The sequence below is a fragment of the Myotis daubentonii genome, chromosome 12, assembly GCF_963259705.1.
Source record: "Myotis daubentonii chromosome 12, mMyoDau2.1, whole genome shotgun sequence".
NCBI classification, from domain to species: Eukaryota; Metazoa; Chordata; class Mammalia; order Chiroptera; family Vespertilionidae; genus Myotis; species Myotis daubentonii.
In genome coordinates, this window is record NC_081851.1 from 62,059,791 (window position 1) to 62,084,401 (window position 24,611).

General features: G+C 49.7%; 2 protein-coding genes across 7 annotated transcripts in view; one reads left to right on the top strand and one right to left on the bottom strand.

The window, feature by feature from the left end:
• The window catches only part of EIF2AK2 (eukaryotic translation initiation factor 2 alpha kinase 2), a 78,837-nt gene that overhangs the window by 41,430 nt on the left and 12,796 nt on the right, over window positions 1-24,611 (top strand). For all 6 annotated transcript variants that reach the window (XM_059660113.1, XM_059660115.1, XM_059660114.1 and 3 more), the window contains exon 10: window positions 20,807-20,929. In XM_059660113.1, the coding sequence (XP_059516096.1) occupies window positions 20,807-20,929 (123 nt within the window). The remainder of the gene's footprint in view (window positions 1-20,806; window positions 20,930-24,611) is intronic.
• The window catches only part of GPATCH11 (G-patch domain containing 11), a 63,645-nt gene continuing 41,546 nt past the window's right edge, over window positions 2,513-24,611 (bottom strand). Inside the window, exon 11 of the mRNA XM_059660130.1 lies at window positions 2,513-2,746. Coding sequence (XP_059516113.1) covers window positions 2,691-2,746 — 56 coding nt within the window. The 3' untranslated portion in view covers window positions 2,513-2,690. The remainder of the gene's footprint in view (window positions 2,747-24,611) is intronic.

Sequence of the window (24,611 nt, forward strand, 5' to 3'; positions counted from 1 at the left end):
CTCTGCTTTTTGTATAGCCAAGACATTGAGTACACTGCCCTGCATACAGCAGGAACTCTATGATGTGCTTTTGATGGGTGGAGAGTGTTAATTTTATGTGATCAAACTTACAAAATATATCTAATACTAAATGTCCACTATAAAATGTTAACTATTAAATGTTTGGCAAATAACACTTAAAGGTCTGTAAGGCAAATCATTTTGCTACACTGAAATCTACTTGTTTTGAATTTCAGAAGCTCCAGTATGTAGGATTTGAAATTAGGAAAATGAAACATTTTAGAAATTGTAGATAGGACTTTGAAAATAAACAGCACAATATAAACAAAAGTAAATAACATTAAAATTGACTTGATGTTTCAAATGTCACATAGATGTTCTAAAGGTAATTGAAAAATTATATTCAATGTTTTGCTTCCTGTGGTCTTCATTATTGTCTAGTTATGAACTCATAAAAGGCCTATATGAATAAAACATTTTTACTCACATTGAAAGCCTTCATTTGGAACCACTGATGGATAAGAATGGCGGGATGTCTCTCTCCCACTCTCCAAGGCAGGCCCTGGGCCTGGAAATGCAGATCACCCTCTGGTGGAGTCATGGGGTCCACCAAGGTTATTCCCATTCTCAGCAGAATTGTTCATGAACATACTCAGAATATTCTAGGCCACTGGGCAGGTGGTGGGCTGTCCCCACAGTCACTAAGAGGAGACAAGGAAGCCAATTCCTGATTCTCATGTGAAACAATCCACATGGCTTTGGGACTGACTGAAAGAATACAGGCATGTTGGCTGAAATGACAGGAAAGGATTTGACTGTAAATCTGAGGGAAAGATGTACTCCTTTTAGTTATTAACATAGTTTTGTTATTTTTAAATGAAACGAGTAAATATTCAACAGCATTTAAGTATATAAACGACAATATATATATACATATTTAATATATTGATTTTTTACAGAGAGGAAGGAGAGGGATAGAGAGTTAGAAACATTGATGAGAGAGAACCACTGATCAGCTGCCTCCTGCACACCCCCTACTGGGGATGTGCCCACAACCAAGGCACATGCCCTTGACCGGAATCAAACCTGGGACCCTACAGTCCGCAGGCCGATGCTCCATCCACTGAGCCAAACCAGTTAGGGCAATGACAATATATTTTTAACTATTTTTATTGTTGACAGTATTACAGCTGTGCCCCATCTTTTGTATATGTACTTATATTCATAAGAATGATTCATGCTCTGTATGAAGAACTGAGGCCCAGAGGTGAACCAGGTTAGTGGTTCTCAAGCTCTGCTGCATCTCAGAATCAAGGGCAGTGCTGCCAAGGCCCCATGACCAATGGCATCAGAATCTCTGGGGGCGGGACCCTCGTATTCTTTTTTAAAGCTCCCCATGTTCAACCTGAGGACCAGTGAACTAGGTCACGTTAGGTCGGAGGCTAAAGCAAGTTGTGCTGTTGGTTGGCTTGTGCCAGAGTAGCTTAGATTTTGCTATGTTCTCGTGTATGCTGTTTCTAACAAAAGGGAGAAGCAGTCGACCTCTTGCTCTTCGCTATTGAAAGGTGAGAGGTAAAGCTACAGGGGAGGTCACAATGCTATCCCAAGCGCAGCAGTGCCCTATATTTAACCTAGAGCATTAGTTCTCACCCACAGGGGCTTATCAGACTCATTCTTAGGACTGTAAGGGATTGTCCTAGATGAGCTGATCAAAATCACTTTATAAAAAAGTTCACGGTTTTGATGCCCAACCTTGGATGGAGCTCTGCAGAGGTGTGCCACAGTAGGTCTTCAGCTGTATTCAGTGAAATTATAGGGAAGCAGACTTCAGCTTAAGACAGAAAATAACTTTGAAATTGCTTAGACCTACCCAGCAATGGAATGGTTTAAGGCAGTGAGCTCTGAGAAGTGTGGGAACAAGCTCTGTGGACCCTCATTCATTCCCTCTCAATAGAGGGGTGTTTTTGTTTGTTTGTTTGTTAATCCTTCCCTGAGGATATTTTTCCGTTGATTTTTAGAGAGAGTGGAAGGGAGGAAACATTGGTGTGAGAGAGAAACCTTGACGGGATTTGAATCCAGGACCCTTCAGTGGGCATGCTGACTCTCTATTCATTGAGCCAAACTGGCCAGGGCAGCCATGTCTTATCTGATGAGTGATTTTGGGAGACGGAACTTAGCATGTGAGGCTCAGTGTCTGGTGGATCCTCTCACCTAGAAAGCTAACTGGTCTCAAAATGCAAAGTTGGGCTGTGTCCCTGCAAGGCAGAGAGAGGCCTGCCGTTCTCGCCAATCAGGCAGATTTATTAGGGAGCCTGACTGGAGACAGGTCAGCCTTGCTCTCTGTTATAGCTTCACGGACAATAAAGCTGATATTGTGATATCTGACTTCCACATCTTATTTTTTAACTTGTTCGGAAGTGAAGAGGAGAATAAGAGAGTTACCTGTTGGTGTCCTTAAATTCCATAAGCATCACAGTAGAGCCAAAGCTTGTAATGGCCCATCTGGTGTTCTAAAAAGCATTCCATTATTTTATTTTTGGAGTCCATGAACTTTTATATTTTAAAGTACAAAGTACTTCTAAAGTAGAAAAAAAAACATAAACATTTGGCATAAAATTTTTTGGGAATTCTAACTGCTGAACTGTCTAGGAAACAACAGCATTTTCCAAGTTTCTACTTTATTGAGAATCTTAGTCATGATCTGCAGAAGTTGGTCCTGGGCAATTTGAAGACAGGTCATCTTTATCTGTAATTTACATGAAGAAAATAGAAGATTTGTAAACTATCCTAGAAAATTATTTCAACATAACATGCGTTTTGTAGCTTTGTTTGCTCCTGATTGTTAAATCAGGAAAAGATACTAGTAAAAACAACAATAACCAAAACTTCTTCACTCTCAAGTTCAAAGCCCTTAATTCGAGTCAATAAAGCCAGCATGGGAAAATGTATTAGAAGGGAAAGCACTTGGCTCTGTAATACATATGACAAGTTTTAAACCATTTCTTTCTAAAAATAAAAAAAAAAAAGTGGATTTCAACATGCTGATTTTTTTTTTTACGTTTTTTTTTTTTAAATATATTTTATTGATTTTTTACAGAGAGGAAGGGAGAGAGATTGAGAGCTAGAAACATCGATGAGAGAGAAACATCGATCAGCTGCCTCCTGCAAGTCCCCCACTGGGGAAGTGCCCGCAACTGAGGTACATGCCCTTGACCGGAATTGAACCTGGGACCTTTCAGTCCGCAGGCCGACGCTCTATCCGCTGAGCCAAACTGGCTTTGGCAACATGCTGATTTTTATGGTTCAGGGACAAATATTCTATTTATATAATAATGAGTTCTAAAAGTTAATATATCTTTGAAGTATCTATAACTTAAGAAAGATTTTTAAAAAAGCATAAAAAATGATCATCCTTAATTGAATCACATTTTTTCTTCTTAAATAAAAGACTGAAAAATTCCCTTCTGCACTTTGTTTCCAAACAGTTGAAAACACCTTTAAGAAGGCCTCAATTATTTCTATACTTACTACTTATTTAGGTCATTGATTCTACATTACCTTTTGGATAGAATAAGAAATTTCCATTATCTATGGGAAATATGACATTCATAAAAAAAATAAAGTTGAAAATCAAAGAGCATTTTTATTCAATATTTTTAAAAGCTTAAAGTATCTTCTTACCTTCATAGGCTGTTCCACACCAAATACAATACATGTTCTTCTCTTAAATAACTCGTCAATATCTGTAATTTGTCCAGTACCTAGATATAGGACACAAGCACATTAATGGTTCACATTGACCGGGATGTTGGTTTTCTGGTCTCTGGGGTCATGCTGAACTAGCCCAAGGCCATTAATCTTCCGCTACACTCTCTACCAGTCAGGAGAGGTGTGAAAGGCAGGATGTTTTAGCATGTGTCCCAGTTTGCCAGCTACCCTGATTATTTTCACAAGTTTTCCAGACAGAATAAAGACTACATGTTAACATTCAGAAATAGAATTTGGCTGGCTCTATTAGGATGAGGATTGTTTAAAGACCACTTCTACTTTCAAAGAATCTACCTTCCCCAGTGGGATGAGGGAGAACACTGCCTCCCTGTGCCATTACAGTTCTCATCAGTGGTCTCCCATTTCAGTGGAACATAGGTTTTTCAAATTTTGAATGTTTCCTACCAAAGTCTTATGTACATGTAACCATAGAAATGTGTAGTGATTTCTCTCTCTCTCTCTCTCTCTCTCTCTCTCTCTCTCTCTCTATATATATATATATATATATATATATATATATATATATATATAATTGATTTTTTACAGAGCGGAAGGGAGAGGGATAGAGAGTTAGAAACATCGATGAGAGAGAAACATTGATCAGCTGCCTCCTGCACATCCCCCACTGGGGATGTGCCCGCAACCAAGGTACATGCACTTGACCGGAATCGAACCCAGGACCGTTGAGTCCACAGGCCGACGCTCTATCCACTGAGCCAAACTGATCAGGGCCATGTAGTTATTTCTTGAATAATCTCCTCTTCCTTTGAATTGAGTTTTGCTTTGTCTTGTTTGTGGGTGGGGAAGAAGGGTACTCACAAGAATCACTTCCACAAGTTTAACAGGAAACAAGGTAAAAATGAAAATAATTTACATTTGCAGCTAATCCATCAACCACACTAGAGCAGAGGTGAGAGGGTAAACTGAGGCTAAAGGGAAACATAATAAAATTTTGATCTGGGGTTAACAAACCTATAAGGCAATTAGGGGTGATTTCCCCTCAGAGGACATTTCACAATGTCTGGAGATATTTTTGGTTGTCACAAGGGGGAGTGCAACAGTCGTCTTACAATACACAGAACAGCACCCCAGAACAAACCACTACCCGGCTCAAAATGTCAATAGTTCCAATGCTGAGACACCTTGCTCAAGGAAATGGTCCCAAAACATACAGTTAAATATTCACTCTCATATTCATCTTCATCTTGTTCGTTTTCTTCCTCTTCCTCTTCTTCAGTCTCCTCTTCGAGCCGCAGCCAGTACCAGGCCTCCCTGGGAACCTGTATATTCTGAAAATGTGGAATTGTTCCCAATTAAACATAGCTAAACATGAGTCTATCACCAGTATGTTCATGTCAACATGAATTCATCCTTTTGAGTAAATATTTACTGAGTGCTGCTTCAAGAGTAAAGCACTGCACTGTAAACTCTGGGGATGCAAAACCCAATTAAAAAAATATATATGTACTAGAGGCCCAGTGCACAAAAATTTGTGCACTCAGGGGGGTCCCTCAGCCCGGCCTATGCCCTCTTGCAGTCTGGGACCCCTTAGAGGATGTCTACCTGCTGGCTTACGCCCGCTTCCCGGGGGAACGGGCCTAAGCTGGCAGTGAGACATCCCTCTGGCAGCCTGACAGCCCTTGGGGGATGTCCACTTGCCAGCGGGGAGCAGGCCTAAGCTGCAGTCGAACATTGTTAGTGCTGCTGAGGAGGCGGGAGAGGCTCCTGCCACCACCGCTTTGCTGGCAGCCATCAGTCTGGCTTCTGGCTGAGCAGAGCTCCCCCTGTGGGAGCGCACTGATCACCAAGGGACAGCTCTACATTGAGCATCTGCCCCCTGGTGGTCAGTGTGTGATAGTGACCAGTCATTCCCAGTCGTTCTGCTGTTAGGGTCAATTTGCACATTACCCTTTTATTATATATGATGATAGGGGCCTGGTGCACGGGTGGGGGCTGGCTGGTTTACCCTGAAGGGTGTCCCGGATCAGAGTGGGAGTCCTGCTGGGGTGCCTGGCCAGCCTGGGGGAGGGGCTGATTGGTGTTAGCAGGCTGGTCACACCCCCTTCAGTTTGGGGGTCCCCATTGGGGTGCCTGGCCACTCTGGGTGAGGGGCTGAGGGCCAGTTTCAGGCTGGCCAAGCCCCCCAGCGACAGAAGCTCCCAGCCTCTCCTATCTTTCTTTCTTTTTTTTTTTTATTCTGGGATTTAGTTACCTTCTATAATTGAAAGTTTGTAGCCTTGAGTGGAGCTCAGAGCTGGCCAGGGTGGGCGGGAAGCTTGGCTTCCTCCATCGCCAGGGGCAACCCAAGCCTCCTGCTCGCTCCAGCTCCTTGGCCACGGCCAGCTGAAAGCAGGTATCTGGGGTTTATTTATCTTCTATAATTGAAACTTTGTTGCCTTGAGTGGAGCTCAGAGCTGGCTGCAGCAACCGGGAAGTTTTGCTTCCTCCATCACTGGGGCAACCAAGCCTCCTGCTTGCTCCAGCTCTGTGGCTGCTGGCCGCCATCTTGGTTGGGTTAATTTGCATATAGTTGCTCTGATTGACTGGTGGGTGTGGCTTAAGGCATAGGGAAGGTGTGGTCAATTTGCATATTTTTCTTTTATTAGTGTAGATATATTTAAATCCTCATCCCAGGACATGCTTAGTGAATTTTAGAGGGAGGAGGTGGGAGAGAGAGACAGAGGGGAAAACATCAATGTGAGAAAGAAACATCTATCGGTAGCCTTCCTGTACATGCCCTACATACCCCAAATGGGAATTGAACCTGAAACCTAGGTATGGGTCCTGACCAGGAATCAACCCTGCCACCTTTTGTGTATGAGACAAACCTCTAACCAACTGAGCTACCCAGCTAAGGCCAATTAGAATACTGTATTGTCTCAAAGTCCTGTCAGTCTAGTAGGGACATAAATAGCTTAATGGATATAAAATAATACATATAAGGACACATATGTAATACCTTAATCAATAAAGAAAAAATATAAAATAATACATAAAAGCTAGAAAATCTTTATAGTCAAGACATACATTCAAAATAAAGTGGTAGGGAATATATAAAAATGAGATTGCTCCTAGCAATGTATTTAAAGATAATAGAAATTTTGAGACTTTAAAAATTATATTTTTAAAGCTAATTTTTGAGAGAGAGAAATCAATCAAAATTATATCCACCCCTACCCTCACCCTCAGCCCACCCTTGGAAGAGGAAAGGAGATGGTCTACCCCTGGGACCAGTGATAGATCCTCCCTTCCCCCAACTGGTGGATGGAGTATGAGGTAACCTGCAGCCCAGAAATATTAGAGAGACTAACCATGTACCTTATATGGACTATACACTGAACCACCAATCCACACCTGGCAAATACTGAGCCCTTGTTCCTATATGGACCATTGAGCCACCAATCAGCGCCCACCGAGTACACTAAGCCCCTATTCCTTCCCATTCCGCCCCTCAAAAGGAGTGCCCATGCCTGCTGGAGTTGCTGTCCTCCCATTGCGAGATAGGCCAGCAGGTCTCTATCTCGCTCCCAACTGGTCTCACACCCAGTTCAGCAGCCCCAGAGACCACAGCGAGGTGCCCACGTCTCGCGGATTCTGACCTCCACGGGGTCCTGGACTCACCCAGGGACCGGGGTGCGGCCACCAGGGCCTGGATACCGCCAGGCCCCAAATGTCGGGTCAGCGTCCTTGTGCTCCCAAATTCCGCGCATGTGGGAGCCTTATTTCAAATTTCCCACCAATGGGGAGAGGTGGGCGGGAGGCGGAGTCCCCGAGGAGGCGGAAACTAAAAGGGAGCAGCCCAGGCCTAGCTGCGCTTCACCGACTGCGGTGGCGCCAGGTGAGCAGAGCAGACAGCGCGGGAGGCGGCCAAGTACGGAGAAGGATACTGAGCGCCCTGACAGATGCGAGGGGGCGCCCAGGTGCGGCGAAGGGCTCGGAGCGCGGGGCGGCAGATGCGGGCGGCTGGGGACACCCAGGAGGGGAAGGGCTCGAAGCGCGGGCGGCAGGATAGTGGAGGGGCGCCCACGTTTGGCGAGTAGCCTGGAGCGCGGACAGGAGGATAAACGGGTGGCGCCCACGTTTGGCGAGCGGCCCAGAGCGCGGTCAGGATGATAGAGGGGCGGCGAGCGGCCCAGAGCGCGGACAGGAGGATAGAGGGGCGGCGAGCGGCCCAGAGCGCGGACAGGAGGATAGAGGGGCGGCGAGCGGCCCAGAACGCGGACAGGAGGATAGAGGGGCGGCGAGCGGCCCAGAGCGCGGACAGCAGGATAGAGGGGTGGCGCCCACGTTTGGCGAGCGTCCCGGAGTGTAGGTGGCAGGATAGAGGGAGGGCGCCCACGTTTAGAAACGGGCCGGAGCATGGACCGCAGGATAGAGGGAAGGCGCCCACCTTTAGAAACGGGCCGTAGCGCGGACAGCAGGATAGAGGGAGGGTGCCCATGTTCGCGAGGGGCCCGGAGCGCGGGTGGCAGGATAGAGGGGGAGGCGGGGGTCACGTTCGAAGAGCGGTCCGGAGCGCGGGAGGCAGGGTGCCCAGGATGGGCGAGGTGCCCAGGATGGGCGAGCTGCCCAGAGCGCGGGGGAGGGGGGGGGTGCAGGATTCCGACGGAGACCAGGAGCGGCTAAGAGCAGATGCGGGCGGGTGGGGGCACCAGGCGGGGAAGGACTCGGAGCGCGAGGCTACAGATGCGGGCGGCTGGGGGCACCAAGGCCGGGAAGGGCTCAGAGCGCGGGCGGCAGGATGGGGGGGGGGGGGGCGCGCATGTTTGGCGAACAGCCCAGAGTGCGGGCGGCAGGAAAATGGGGAGGGGGCGCGCAGGTTTGGCGAACAGCCCAGAGTGCGGGCGGCAGGAAAATGGGGGCGAGGGGCGCGCACGTTTGGGGAGCAGCCCAGAGCGCGGGCGGCAGGTTAGAGGGGGGATGCCCATGTTCGAGGAGAGGCCTGGAGCACGGGCGGCAGAATAGTGGAGGGGCGCCCACGTTTTTCGAGCGGCCTGGAACGGGGACAGGATAGACTGGTGGCGCTCACGTTTGAGGAGCGGCCCGGGGCTCAGGCAGCAGGATAGTGGGTGGGCGCCCACGTGTGGCCAGTGGCCCGGAGGACGGGTGGCAGTAAAATGGGGCGGGGGGCGGCGCGCACGTTTGGCGAGCGGCCTGAAGCGCGGGGGGGGGGGCAGGAGGATAAACGGGTGGCGCCTATGTTTGGCCAGCGGCCTGGAGCGCGGACAGGATAGAGGGGTGGCGCCCACGTTTGGCGAGCGGCCAAGAGCGCGGACAGGATGATAGAGGGGCGGCGAGCGGCCCGGAGCGCGGACAGCAGGATAGAGGGGTGGCGCCCACGTTCGAGGAGAGGCCTGGAGCACTTGGGTCAGGATTCTGGCAGCGCCCAGGTGTGGCTAGCGGCAGGATAGTGAGGGGAAGGGGCGCACGTTTGGCGAGCTCCCCGGAACACGGGCAGCAGGATAGAGGGGGATGACCACGTTAGAGGAGCAGCCCGGAGCGAGCGCGGGCGGAGGATAGTGGAGGGGCGCCCACGTTTGTCGAGCGGCCTGGATCGGGGATAGGAAGATAGACGGGTGGCGCCCACGTTCAAGGAGCGGCCCAGAGCGCGGGCGGCAGGAAAATTGGGGGTGGGGGGGGCGCGCACGTGTGTCCAGCGGGCCGGAGGGCAGGCGGCAGGAAAATGGGGGGGGGGGGGCGCGCACGTTTGGCGAGCGGCCCAGAGCGCGGGCGGCAGGTTAGAGGGGGGATGCCCATGTTCGAGGAGAGGCCTGGAGCACGGGCGGCAGAATAGTGGAGGGGCGCCCACGTTTTTCGAGCAGCCTGGAACGGGGACAGGATAGACTGGTGGCGCTCACGTTTGAGGAGCGGCCCGGGGCTCAGGCAGCAGGATAGTGGGTGGGCGCCCACGTGTGGCCAGTGGCCCGGAGGACGGGTGGCAGTAAAATGGGGCGGGGGGCGGCGCGCACGTTTGGCGAGCGGCCTGAAGCGCGGGGGGGGGGGCAGGAGGATAAACGGGTGGCGCCTATGTTTGGCCAGCGGCCTGGAGCGCGGACAGGATAGAGGGGTGGCGCCCACGTTTGGCGAGCGGCCAAGAGCGCGGACAGGATGATAGAGGGGCGGCGAGCGGCCCGGAGCGCGGACAGCAGGATAGAGGGGTGGCGCCCACGTTCGAGGAGAGGCCTGGAGCACTTGGGTCAGGATTCTGGCAGCGCCCAGGTGTGGCTAGCGGCAGGATAGTGAGGGGAAGGGGCGCACGTTTGGCGAGCTGCCCGGAACACGGGCAGCAGGATAGAGGGGGATGACCACGTTAGAGGAGCAGCCCGGAGCGAGCGCGGGCGGAGGATAGTGGAGGGGCGCCCACGTTTGTCGAGCGGCCTGGATCGGGGATAGGAAGATAGACGGGTGGCGCCCACGTTCAAGGAGCGGCCCAGAGCGCGGGCGGCAGGAAAATTGGGGGTGGGGGGGGCGCGCACGTGTGTCCAGCGGGCCGGAGGGCAGGCGGCAGGAAAATGGGGGGGGGGGCGCGCACGTTTGGCGAGCGGCCCAGAGCGCGGGCGGCAGGTTAGAGGGGGGATGCCCATGTTCGAGGAGAGGCCTGGAGCACGGGCGGCAGAATAGTGGAGGGGCGCCCACGTTTTTCGAGCGGCCTGGAACGGGGACAGGATAGACTGGTGGCGCTCACGTTTGAGGAGCGGCCCGGGGCTCAGGCAGCAGGATAGTGGGTGGGCGCCCACGTGTGGCCAGTGGCCCGGAGGACGGGTGGCAGTAAAATGGGGCGGGGGGCGGCGCGCACGTTTGGCGAGCGGCCTGGAGCGCGGGGGGGGGGGGGGCAGGAGGATAAACGGGTGGCGCCTATGTTTGGCCAGCGGCCTGGAGCGCGGACAGGATAGAGGGGTGGCGCCCACGTTTGGCGAGCGGCCAAGAGCGCGGACAGGATGATAGAGGGGCGGCGAGCGGCCCGGAGCGCGGACAGCAGGATAGAGGGGTGGCGCCCACGTTCGAGGAGAGGCCTGGAGCACTTGGGTCAGGATTCTGGCAGCGCCCAGGTGTGGCTAGCGGCAGGATAGTGAGGGGAAGGGGCGCACGTTTGGCGAGCTCCCCGGAACACGGGCAGCAGGATAGAGGGGGGATGACCACGTTAGAGGAGCAGCCCGGAGCGAGCGCGGGCGGAGGATAGTGGAGGGGCGCCCACGTTTGTCGAGCGGCCTGGATCGGGGATAGGAAGATAGACGGGTGGCGCCCACGTTCAAGGAGCGGCCCAGAGCGCGGGCGGCAGGAAAATTGGGGGTGGGGGGCGCGCACGTTTGGGGAGAGGCCCGGAGCGCGGGGGTCATGATTCTGACAGCGCCCAGGTGTGGCTAGCGGCAGATGCGGGCGGGTGGGGGCTCCCAGGCGGGGAAGGGCTCAGAGCGCGGGAGGTGCCCAGGCGCGCTCAGCCCGCGTCCCCAGCCCGGTGGTGAGGCAGGTGAGCGGCCCTGGAGCCCTGACCCCACCTTTCCCGGAGGCCCTGGGCCCTGACCCAGGCCCGCAGTCGGCTGTGGGACCCCTTCGTGATCCGTGCAGCGTGCTGGGAACGGGAAGTCGTTATCTCCTGCTGAAGATTTTTTACTAGAGCAAGTGAGGCACAGCCCAGGCCTAAGGAGGGGATGGGAGTAGGGGGCGGGGCGTCTAGTGGAAGCCTGTAAAGTCTTATGACTTGACTGAGCGATGGGCAATAGGGGGCTGCAGGACCCATACAGTGGTTCAGTCCTCCCTGGCCCACAGTCTGTTACAGTTGGTTCCCAATGGCCTGGCCTTGGTATCACTCTGGGAGTGTGTCACAGTCCGTTAGGTGAGTAGGAGTTCTTATAAAGTGAGGATTAGCGGTAAGGGCTTTGGTGATACACTCCATGAGGTCCCGCGGGGAGCGGGTGGCTCTCCTAACTGGCGAACTGGCTGGTGCTGGGCACAGCGGCTGGCATGAAGCACCTGTTGAACGAACGGATGGACGGTGCAAACGTAAGATGATGATGCCCCCAGGCCTCGTCCTCCTGGCCTTGTAACTGTGGAAAGGGAAGGGGTGCTTTGGTGTAGGGCCTGTTCTAGGATTGAGTGCAGCCTGGGCCGCTTACCAGCTCCAAGACTCTGGGCGAGTCAATTCGCTGTTCTTTCTCCTGTAAATGGAGCCGATAACTTCCACCCCCACCCCGAGCCCACCCTGGAAGAGGGAAGGAGATGGTCTAAGCTGGGCGCCTAGAGACGGCGGGGAGGTGCCCACTTCCCGGGGATTCTGACCTGCACGGGGTCCTGGACTCGCCCAGGGGCCGGGGTGGGGCCGCCGGGGCCTGGACACGCCCAGGCGCAATAGTGGGGGCTGAGCGCCGGCCGCTCCGCGAGGCCTTCCACGCGGTCTCGGGTCCCAGGCGCGTTTCCCGCAGTCCCGGAGCCGCAGATGACCTGTGCGGGAGCGGGCGGGCGGGCGGGAGGCGGAGTCCGCGGGGAAAACAAAACAGAGGGAGCAGCTCAGACCCGGCGGGGCTTCCCGGCCGGGCCGCACGGGGGGCGCCCAGGAGCGGCGAAGTGTCCTTAGCGCGAGCCGCGGGATTTAGGCTGGAGTTCCCCATTTCCGGCTGTGCTTGAGAGGGCGGGAGGGAGGCGGAGTCTGCGGGGAGGAGGAAACAGAGGGAGCAGCCCAGGCTCGGTGGGGCTCCCCGGAGTACTAAGGCGCTGGTGAGCGGCAGATGCGGGGGGGGGGGGGGGGGGGTGGCGGGTGGAGGGGGGGGCAAGTGCGGCGGAGGGCTCTGAGCACTGGAGGTGCCCAGGCGCGGGCAGATCGCCCCCCCACCCCCCCCGTGTCCCCAGGCCCGCATTCGGGCGCGGGACCCCTCCCGGACCCGTGCAGCGTGCTGGGAACAGGAAGTCGTTATCTGCTGGTGAAGACTTTTTATTAGAACAAGTGAGGCACAGCCCAGGCCGGGGAAGGGGTGGGAGTGGGAGGGGGCCGAGCATCTAGTGGAAGCCTGTAAAGTCTTATGACTTGACTGAGCGATGGGCAGTACGGGGCCTGCAGGACCCATACAGTGGTTCAGTCATCCCTGGCCCACAATCTCTGTTACAATTGGTTCCCAATGGCCCGGCCTTAGCCACCCCCCAACTGCATCCCCGCCTCCCACCCTATAGCCCCTCTGCCCTCTCTTCTCAACCCTGCATGTGGGCCCTGGCCCCCTCCAGGCTGACCACACTGCTGCTGCTGGACACAGCCGGGCACCCAGCCTGCCTCTGGGTCTTTGCACTTCTGTGTCTTCCGGAAAGTTCTCTCACCCCACCCCCATACCAGCCCGGGCCAGTGCCTCTCCTTCCCCATTTGTTGAATGCTACTGTGTCAGAGCAGCCTCCCTGAGCAACCTGTGTGTAAAAGGGACCCCACCCTCCCTTTGCTGTTACTCTGCTTCAGTTTTCAACATAGGCCTTACCACCCTGTGACTTTTCTGTGGATTTGTCTGTGTTCCTCCACTAGTGAGTCCACCGGAGCAGGGTTTTGTTTGCTGGTATAACCCCAGCACTTACTACATAACAGGTGCTCATAAAATAGTTGTCTAATGAATGGTTATTTATAAACTAGTAGACCTGTGCACTCTGCCGCCTGCCACTGCTGGTAGTTCTCCACTGCTGGTAGCTCGCTGGCCTGCCCTCCTGGAGCTCTCCACCCGTCCTTCCGTGCTCTCCTGTATCCTCCCCCCCACCCCCCAAAGCTTACTGCCCTGCACCCTGGCTTCCTTACCCTCCTGCTGATTTGTGATCCCTTTGTTATGCCTCAGGGTGTAATGGATAATTAACATATTCCTCTATTGTATAGGACTGGAGGCCTGGTGCAGGAAATTCGTGCCCAGCCTGCCCCCTGTCACAGTCTGGAGCCCTCAGGGATGTCCTACGGACAGCTTAGGCCTGCTCCCCGCAGGGAGGGGGCTTAAACCACAGTCTGGCCTCCCTCTGCAGGCTGATTCAGGGGAAGGTGCCACCCCATCACACCACTGCTGCTGCCACTGCCGGCTGCTAAGGTTTTTTCATTAACACGGACTCCAGTCCCTTCACCCCAGAAAAAGACAACTTTCTTTAGGCATTTTTAAGATGTCTCTTTCATAGGATATGATATTTCCTTTTAATCCTCACCTGAGTATATTTTTTCATTGATTTTTAGACAGCGTGGAAGAGAGAGGGAAAGACAGAGAAACATCAATATGAGAGAGACACTGATTGGTTGCCTCCTACATGAGCCCTGACCTGGGCCCCAGCCAGGGAGGGACCTACGACCTAAATACATGCCCTTGACCAGAATTGTGGTCCACAGACTGAGGCTCTATCCACTGAGCCAAACCGGCAAGGGCAGGATATGACATTTCTTAGCCCCTCCAGCAGTGGACCTTCATTTTTTCCTCCAGGAGTGAGGTGGAAAAACCCTACATCACCTTCTTGGATTCTTATTAACCAAGTTACCAAGAACACTGCGAGTGGCGTACTGGGAGCTTAGCCAATGATCAGTAAGAAAAGGTGTTTCCTCTGCAGCTCCTGCACAGAGGCGACCTGGGCATGCCCCCCTGCCTCTCAGCTCCCTCTCCCTCTGCCGGCCTGCTCCACCCTGCTCTCTGCAGACCTGATCATCACCATGGACTGGCAGGCCCTACTTCCTGTTCTCTGTGGCCCTGTTCCTCCCTGCTCTCTGCGAACTGATCATCGACATGACGACTGGCTGGCCCTGCTTCCTTTTCTCTGCAGGCCCTGCTCCTTGCTCTCTGCGGGCCTGCTGCTTGCCTGTGCCATCCATGCCTTGCTCCACCGCACAGCAGTCCCCGTCCCCCCTCATCTGTGCGTGCAGCCTATAAAGAGGTAATATGCAAATTTGTTCCTTCGTGACCAGTATGGAGCCCTGGACAAATTTGCATATTACCTCTTTATATATATTGTCTTTATATATATAGGATTGTCTTTTGAATTCCACAATAATGAGGTTTCCTATTGCCTGTGATTCCTTTAGTACTAAAAATGCCTTTCCAGATAGAGGCTAAAAGAAAAAAATGACACTTGGGTCTGAAAATAATGGTATACTGAGGTTAGAGCAGAATCCTTGCTTTGCTCATTCCCTACAAACAACGTAACCTCATTGTTTCTCCTGTAGAAGCTCCATTTCCTTCACTGGCTTTTTCTTCCCCATTTGAACATCTCTGAGAAATTCACCAATGGTATGCTGAGGTTAGAGCAGAATCCTTGCTTTGCTGTAATAATCTGAACAATAAAGATTTATTTTTTTTAAAAATCACCACTTAGTGCCTTTATGCAAGATCTTTAATGGACGCAACAAAAAGTTAGAAATTGCCTAGAAAATGCAACCAGGGATGTCAGCCAATCCTGGTTATTTTGACGAATTGGTCAGATTTAAATTACACAAAGACATGAAATACAAAGCTACCTTAGTGTGCTTTAAGGCCTTTATTGGTGTGTGTGTGTGTGTGTGTGTGTGTGTGTGTGTATGTGTTCTAATCATAAGTTAGATTTACTGTTTTTTGGTATTTCGGTAAATAATGTCCATCATTTTTCCTAGGTGTCTTTGTAAATGCAAAATTGGACAGAACATATGCTGATGCTCTAAATACTAATGTAAAGATGGCAAAACATTTGGCTAATTTTCTAAAGCATCTCTACAGCAAATATTTAAAAATATTTCAACGGTACGTACTGCCTTTGGATGTATTTCTTGTACTTTATAGTTTCCTCTGAAATTGCTTTGAGATTTGACTGTGCTTGCATGATGTCAAGACAACCAATCACATAGCAAAAATAATCCTCGATTCTGTGTCCCACCGGTGTCCCATGTATTTTTTTTTTTTTGAAATGACGAGTATACTCTTTTATTTTATAACTAGAGGCCCAGTGCACAAAATTCGTGCACCGGCGGGTGGGGTTCCCTCAGCCCAGCCTGCCCATCTCACAGTCCGGGAGCCCTCAGTGGATGTCCTACTGATGGCCACAGTCTGGTAGCAGAGGCTTGGAGCAGGCGTCCTGTGTGTGTGTGTGTGTGTGTGTGTGTGTGTGTGTGTCTGCCTGCTAGGGCCTGCCCCCAGCCGCGCCACGTAGGCTCAAAGCAGTTGCCGTGTGTGTGTGTGTGTGTGTGTGTGTGTGTGTGTGTGTGTGTGCGTGCGCGTGTGTGTGTGCACGTGTGTGTTTCTGCTGGGGACCTGCCCCCAGCCACACCATGGAGGCTTGGAGCAGGGACCCCTCTGTGTTGATCTCGCAGGCTCCTGGCCTCCACTGCATGTTGTACTCTCCCTTGAGCTATGGCCAGGATGGGGGTGCTGCTTGCAAGCCAGGCTTTCCTGCTCCAGGATCACCATGGCGACCGGGAAGCAGGCCCAGCTGGGGGCTGCCCCCAGGCCAGGCTTGCTTTCCTGCTCCCGGATCCTCATGGCGACTGGGGAGAAGGTGCGCTGGGGGCTTCCTGCAGGCTGGGCTTGCTTTCCTGCTCCTGGATCAGGCCCAGCTGGGAGCTGCCCTCAGGCCAGGCTTGCTTTCCTGCTCCCAGATCACCATTGCAACTGGGGAGCAGGCAAACTTTGGTGCTGCCCGCAGGCCAAGCTTGCTTTCCTGCTCCGGGATCAGGCCCAGCTCGGGGCTGTGTGTCTCATGTATTAATCTCCTAATTGTGTGTGGCTGTGGATTTGGTAAATGTGGAGAAATGGATGTGGCAGTTAGCACACGGAGACCGAGCCACTGTGGAGAAGCACTTAGTTGTAGTTACACCCCCTGAGGGGCTCTCTTTCTTCCAGAAAGGTGATTCAGGATCCACTGGCGCTCCCCTGGCTGGGCCCAGTGACTGTGGGAATTGCTTCTTGATGGCACCATAAGTGTGTACAGACAGCTGTGATATTTAAGAAATTCAAATTGCTGCCTGAAAGAGCACATTTTTATGAAAAATGTTTATTGTTTAAGTCTACCAGACCTGAGACCCTGAACCTAACTGTCCCCTATACCTGGGCTCCTGAGCATTAAAGATAAAAAACCAACATGATATAGAAAAATGTTACTTGCATGCAAACAAGTGGTTAGAATGAAATGGAACTTGGAGACATTGTAGAAAATAGGTCTACCTTTCATCTAGCGCCAATATTCCACCTTTGTGTGGAAATTACCTAAAAATCGGTACAGCAGTCTGGTAGGGTTAAGAAAAATTAGGGAAATAAGTTACTTATCAACAAAAATAGACAGAATTTGTAAACTAATAATTCCTCCCTTTTCTTCTAGCAATTCTGAATCATCCTCTGAAAGTGGCTTTTCAGGAAATGGATCAGAGGGAAATGATGACAGTGACAGAGTTACCAATGCTCTTTCATCTTCTGAGGTAGAGTATTCGTCTCCAAACTTCCTAGTTAGTCTGAATCCCCTTTGTGCTTCCTCATTTAAAAATGACCTTCAACCTAATTTTTCTATTTTTATCTCCTGTGCTCTCACTACCTAATAATATTTGGGGCTTTTGACTCTCTTCTTTCTTTATGAACCCAAATCCCTCACATGTAGAATTCTCCCACTTGTCACACCCATCTTTCTCTCCCTACTGGCCTTCATATTTTCAAATATTCCTGTGATCTTGCTTTTTATCTTATATCAACTGAAAAGTAATTAAAAGATTCATTCATATAGCTCTGCTTCTGTTTTTAAAAAATCAGAACTAAACTTAAATAAAAACAAAACAAATAAGATAAATTTTGTGGTGATGATTAGTGTTACGAAAGTTATCATATTTATAGGTAACTACAAATCAATAAGAAAAAGACAACTCAGTAGAAAAATGTGCAAACCATCGGCACAAATTTCAGAGAAGAGATACCGTGATGGTCAAATAACATATGAAATGATATACAATTCAAAAGAACAGTTAGATGCTATTTTAAACCCATCACGTTGGCAAAATTTGAGTCTGGCAATACTAAGTGTTGACATAGCTTTGTAACAGTTATCTTATATAATAAACCCCTAATATGCAAATCAACTGAAAGATGGAACAACAGGTCGCTATGACATGCACTCACCACCAGGGGGCAGATGCTTAAAACAGGAGCTGCCCCCTGGTGGTCAGTGTGTTCCCACAGGGAAGCCCCGCTCAGACAGAACCCCAGCCAGCAGCCAGGCTTGGGTGGCAAGTGCAGTGGTGGTGGCAGTAGCCTCTCCCACCTCGGCAGCCCTAAGGACCCCTCGTGGTCTGTCCGACCCCTGGCTGAGTCCCACTCTCCCAAGAGGTTCCAGACTGCAAGGGGTTGCAGGCTGAGCTGAGGGACCCCCCCTCCAGTGCATTAATGTTGTGCACTGGGCTTCTAGTAACTATTATATGCTGCTGGTGCAAGTAGCAATCAGCACAACCATTTTGGAGAACAATTTGACAGCATGTATTATAGTTGAGGGTGTGCATGCTGTAATGTCAAGGAGTTTCCTTCCTGGGGATATTTCCTAGAGAAACACATGCATGTGTGCACAGAGAAACAGATACAAAAATGTTCTGTGCAACATTGGTTGTAACAGGAAGAAATTAGAGAAAAGTATTGCTCATGAACAGAATGGCTAAGTTACTCTGTAGTGGAGTCACCATGCAGTACTGAGGCTGGCGGGTGATATGAGCACAAGAAACTTAGTCTGATGCTCCCCACTCTGTATCACTATATTTAGGTTGAAAAAGAAATCCACAAAATCTACCAGAATAATAGTGGATATGAATGAAAGTAGTTATGTGGCATTAATTTTTGAGAGATATATTGAGGACTCCTCTTTTTTGCTAAATATAGAAATTAATTTGTACTAAAAATTAAATATGAGCATTGCAGTTTTTAACTGGTGATCAGATCAGAAACCCTTGGGGAACTGTTTTAAACTAGATCGCTGGGCTCCATCTGTGTCGTGATTAGCGCTGTGACTGATGGGATGCACTCCTTCTTGCTGAGCTCTGCCGGCCAGAGGATCAGCAGGGAAGCCATCTTCTGTACCTGGAGAATCAGTGCTTCTTCAGAACGTGCCCTACAACGGCCATGTCTGTCTGGTTGCTATAATAGAGGAGAACATTGATATAAGCAAGTAAACTGGGTAGCAGGGTTTGATAAGAGTACAAAGATTGATGAGCTTTTGGTAAAGAACTGTGGTTACAGAACCTGCTAGAAGTACAGGAGGAGGTAAAGCAAGAAAAAGCACTAGAGCCCTGGCCAGGTGGCTCAGTTGGTTGTAGTGTCATCCCATACACCAAAAGGTGGAGGGTTGATTCCTGGTCAGGGCACATACCTAGGTTGTGGGTTCGATCTCCAGTCAAGGCACAACCGATGTTTCTCACATTCATGTCTCTCTGTCTCTCTTTCTCTCTCTCTTTCTCTCTCTCTCTCTCTCTCTCTCTCTCTCTCTCTCTCTCTCTCTCTCCCTCCCTCCCTCTCTTTCTTTCTCTCCCTCTCTCCCTCTCACTGTGTCTTTCTCTTCCTTCCTCTCTCTCTAGAAAACAAACCAACCAAACAAAAAAGCATATCCTCAGGTGAGAATTAAAAAGAAAAAAGGATAAAACCAATAGAATTGACTTAATCATTTGAAACAATTATTCGTTTTCTTTTGTTATAGAGTGGTCTCAAAATACTTTTGGAGGACGTGATAATGTGAGTATCATTATGCATTGAATTTAGTTTGAAATGAAGTTTTCTTTCAGATGTAGTCTGTCAGCCTTATTTATTAACTCCAGTATTTGTAGAGTATTTTATATCCTTATTTGAGTAGGGTTTTAAAAGTAGAGAGCATTGCCCTGGCAGTATGGCTCAGCTGGTTGAGTGTTGTCCCATGCACTCAAAGGTAACTGGTTAGATTCCCAGTCAGGACACCTTCCCAAGTTGCTGGTTCAGTCCTTGGTGGGTGCAGGAGGTAGCGGATTGATGTTTCTCTCACATGAACGTTTTTCTCTCTCCCCCTCCCTTCCTCATCCTCTCAAGTTAATAAAGACATATTTTAAAAAAGTAGAGAACATGGTTAAAGATCACAAAAAGCTTGAATGTACAAACAAATAATTTTAAATATGCAGAGAAATTGTTGTACGCACACTGTACAGGGTAGACATAAAGGCCTACGGGGATCTTGCTAGGGTAATTGGTTAAGGGAAGTGGGCTTGGCGGGAGATTTTCAAGAGAAGTGCATTATTCTGCAGATAAACAGGTAGAGTAGAAACGGTGTAGACTCAGGTAAGAAATAAAAAGATCAAGTGCTATCAAATGTTGATTCAAAATATAAAAAATCTAGTAATCAGCTCTGGAAACAGCCCAAGTGCCCATCAGTCGCTGAGTGGATGAAAAAGCGGTGGTGCATTTATGCAGTGGAATACTACACAGCTATAAAAAAGAAGGAACCCTTATCTTTTGCAGCAGCATGGATGGACCTGAAGATTATTATGCTAAGTGAAGCGAAGTTAAAAAAAGCTAGGCTATTGGCTGTTAGGCAATAGAGAGACATGATCGTACTGGTTGCTGTGTGGATTATGATTGAAGGGGAGGAGGAGAGAAATTGGAGAGTCCAGCAAGCAAGGTCGTGCAGGAGCCTGGTGGAAGCTTTGACTGGGGTGGAAGATGTCAGATGGGAAAAGTGGGCCGATACCAGTGATACATTTTAGAAGTAGAATTGGCAGGTCTTTGTGATGGAATTAGAGGTCTACGAGCCAGGCTGGCCGTGAGCACCTGCTCATTTCTCTTATAATAGCTTGATGGTAGCCGTGGAACAATATGGTGCTGTTTTGTAAAGTTTTATGCTTGTGAGAAGATGCTTTCTCATGGCTGTTGTACAGCCAGGAGTTGCCTGTGTCTCCCAGGGGTGATCTGTTGTGTTGAGAGGAGGTCGGGGAGGAACGACCCTTTGTGTGTGGAGTGGGCCCTTCTGATTCAGAAGTGGGGAGGCAAGTTTGCTATATAGTCCATTTCATCAGTGACCTTAAGGGAAAGTGGAAGGGGTGGGGGCCAGCTAGCGTTGGATCTTAGAATAACAGTGGCGTTTATCCTTTAAGGTTTCTCAAGGATTTTGAAGAAATAGCACCAATTGGCTCCGGTGCATATGGCAGTGTTTTCAAAGCAAAACATAGACTTGATGAGACAACTTACGTTATTAAATGTGTTAAATACAATAACGAGTAAGTAGCAAATGTTTTGTTTCATTTTTTAAAATAAGAAGGTATGTTGAATTGTACTATTCTTCTTTATGTATCTGTCTTCTTTATGAGTATATTATTTACTTTTTCCTAGTCCTCCTTAAAAATGTTACTCTAGCCCGGCTGGCATGGCTCAGTTGTGAGTCGACCTATGAACCAGGAAGTCACGGTTTGATTTCTGATCAGGGCATATGCCCAGGCTGTGGGCTAGATCCCCAGTAGCGGGTGTGCAAGAGGCAGCCAGTCATTGATGTTTCTATTTCTCTTTCCCTCTCCTTTCTTCTCTGAAATCAATTAAAAAAAAAAAATATATATATATATATATATATATTTTTTTAATTTATTTATTTTTTTTAAATATATTTTATTGATTTTTTACAGAGAGGAAGGGAGAGAGACAGAGAGTTAGAAACATCGATGAGAGAGAAACATCGATCAGCTGCCTCCTGCACATCTCCTACTGGGTATGTTTCCGCAACCCAGGTACATGCCCTTGACCGGAATCGAACCCGGGACCTTTCAGTCCGCAAGCCTACGCTCTATCCACTGAGCCAAACCAGTCTCGGCATTTTTTTTTTTTTTAAATGTTAGTCTATCATCAGGAGCTTGGCTTACTCATAGCACTAGGGTTAGACTACCGGGGTCAGACCGGACCTTGGTTCAGCAACCTCCGTTCTTGAGTTCTGGCTAAGAAAGAATTCAGAGCTGAGACTCCAACTATGAGAGAAAATCACAGAGATGGAAGAAGTAATTCGTAGAAGAAATGGGATTAGGAAACAAGTGATACAGGCAAAGGAAGGGTCCTTGAAGTTTGGGAATTAGGAAGATAATGGTAACACTCTGGGGGGATGAGGATGGGGTGGGAGAGGGGCAGATGCAGGCCTGCTCCTGGGAGGGAGAGCTCACGGAGTCCTCAGTCCTAAGGGTTTAAGGGTGGAGGTTTTAGGGAAGGTCCCAGGGAAGATCTTAATAGAATATTCAGCAGCTTTCCAGGTGTGTCCTTTCAAGGTCAAGGTCTCCACTGATTGATTGGTCAGTGCCAATGCAGCTGGTCCTGAGGTCAGCCATGAGATCACTTATTTGGTTCTGCTGCTTTTCTGGGCCTGGAGCTGAAATACAACTGAGGCCTAGATGTTATCTCTAGGGAGGAAAGGTTAGGGGTTCCAAACTGCATGACCAGCAATATGCTAGGGCAGCAGTTCTCAACCTGTGGGTTGCAACCCCTTTGGCGGTCGAACGACCCTTTCACAGGGGTCGCCTACGACAATCCTGCATTAGGGTGATTAGGCCGTCAGGGGAGAGTGGTTAGCAGCCAGCAGTCCTGGATTGCGAGAGGGATGTCTGACATCCCCTGAGATGTCCCGGATTCGAGAGGGTGCAGGCTGGGCTGAGGGAACACCCCCCACCACACACCCCATGCACAAATTTCATGCACTGGAACTTTATTCTATAATAATAATAGTGTAATATGCTAATTAGACCAGACATCCTTCTGGACTTCTTTTCGGGCGACCTTCTGGACAAAGCTGGGGCTACAGGTGCGAGATCAAGGCAGCTGCTGCACTGCGAAGGCCTACTCTTTTTTTTAAATATTTCTTTTGATTTCAGAGAGGAAGAGAGAGGGAGAGAGAGATAGAAACATCAGTGATGAGAGAAAATCATTGATCGGCTGCCTCCTGCATGCCCCCTACTGGGAATCAAGCCTGCAACCCAGGCGTGTGCCCTTGACTGGAATCGAACCTGGGACCCTTCAGTTTGCAGGCTGACGCTCTATCCACTGAGCCAAACTAGCTAGGGCATGAAGGCCTACTCTTGCATGAATTTCAGGCATTGGGCCTCTACTACACTATAATTACAAATATATGAAAATATAAAGACAAATGATAAATAACTCCAAGTAATAACTGATTGTGTTAGGATTGTCAGTAATGGGTGACTTCTCTTTATTTTTACAAATTGTATGTCATATAAATAATTTTTTAAAATATATACTGAAATTGCACAATGTCTGCTTATCCTTTCTCATAATTGAGATTTCAGGTTTGTTTATTCCATTGAGCATAGAATTGTCTACACTCCTGACTACACATCCCTGTAAAGCTCCCACATGCACAGCAAAGTTTCTATTTCGCTGTCTGGATCCTCTCCTTTGTGTTTCTTTGCACACACTGGAAATTCCAAATTGGGCCCTTCTTACTGCCTGGGTTACCCACCCATGCTGCCCAAATGGGGTTTGCTTTTGAAACTCAAACTGACTTTAGCACAAGTCTGAATAAGACATAATGTGTGAATTAGCTACAATAATTATATCATTGGCATTTCAAAGACTACAGATAGTCCTCGGGTTACGTCGGACTCAACATAATTCGTTTCATGGTTCCATTGCCATCTCCCATCTACACTAATAAAAGACAAACATGCAAATTGCCATACCTCTGCGATGCCTTAAGCCACACCCACCAGACAAATCAGAGTGACTATATGCAAATTAACCCAACCAAGATGGCGGCCGACAGCTACAGAGCTGAAGCGAGCAGGAAGCTCGGTTTCTCCAGTGATGGAGGAAGCCAAGCTTCCCAGCCAGCTCTGAGCTCCACTCAAAGCAACAAAGTTTCAATTATAGAAGATAAATAAACCCCAGATACCTGCTTTCAGCTGGCCGTGGCCACGGAGCTGGAGTGAGCAGGAGGCTTCCCTCCCACCTGCCCTGGCCGGCTCTGAGCTCCACTCAAAGCAACAAGATTTCAATTATAGAAGGTAAATAAATCCCGGAATAAAAAGAAAAACAGGAGAGGCTGGGAGCTTCCGTCGCCAGGGAGGCTTAGCCAGCCTGAAAATGGCCCTCAGCCCCTCACCCAGACTGGGAAAACCTCCATGGGGTGAGGATCCCCACTGGGTGGGGGGGAGGGCTTGACCAGCCTGCAAACACCCATCAGCCCCTCACCCAGGCTGGCCAGGCACCCCAGCGGGACCCCCACCCTGATCCGGGACACCCTTCAGGGCAAACCAGCTGGCCCCCGCCTGTGCACCAGGCCTCTATCCTATATATTAAAAGGGTAATATGCAAACTGACCCTAACAGAGTGATGTCTGACTGCCAGCTAAGGCCCAATTCCCCAGGGAGCGGGCTTAACCCAGCAGGTGGTCATCCCCCAAAGGGTCCCAGACTGCAAGAGGGCACAGGCCAGGCTGAGGGACCCCCGAGTGCACAAATTTTTGTGCAGTGGGCCTCTAGTTTATTTATAAAAAAAAAAGTTCCGTCATTTTGACATATGTACATATGTGCTTTATGTTTTTTTATTATTTATTTGCCACAAGTAAAGGTCAGGAATTGTTACCTTTCTTAAAAAGTTTTTTTACTGTTTCACTTCATCACTGCTGTGTATGTGCTCCATGGACGTAGGTGCTTATGTAGGTGGGTTCCGACTTACGGCGAAAATTGCATTTCATCACACCATAGGAACGGATCTGACATAAACCCAGGACCTACTGTACTACCAATGACTTTTAAGTTGCCTGATGTTTGAAATGATTTGTCACCACTTTTTCTTCTGTGTTGAGAGTGAAAACAGCTATGTTTTTTCTGTATGTTCACTTTTTCCTTTGCAGGGCTCCTGGCCTTCATTCTAAAACTCTGGGTGTGGGAACCATGGCAACTGTTCAGA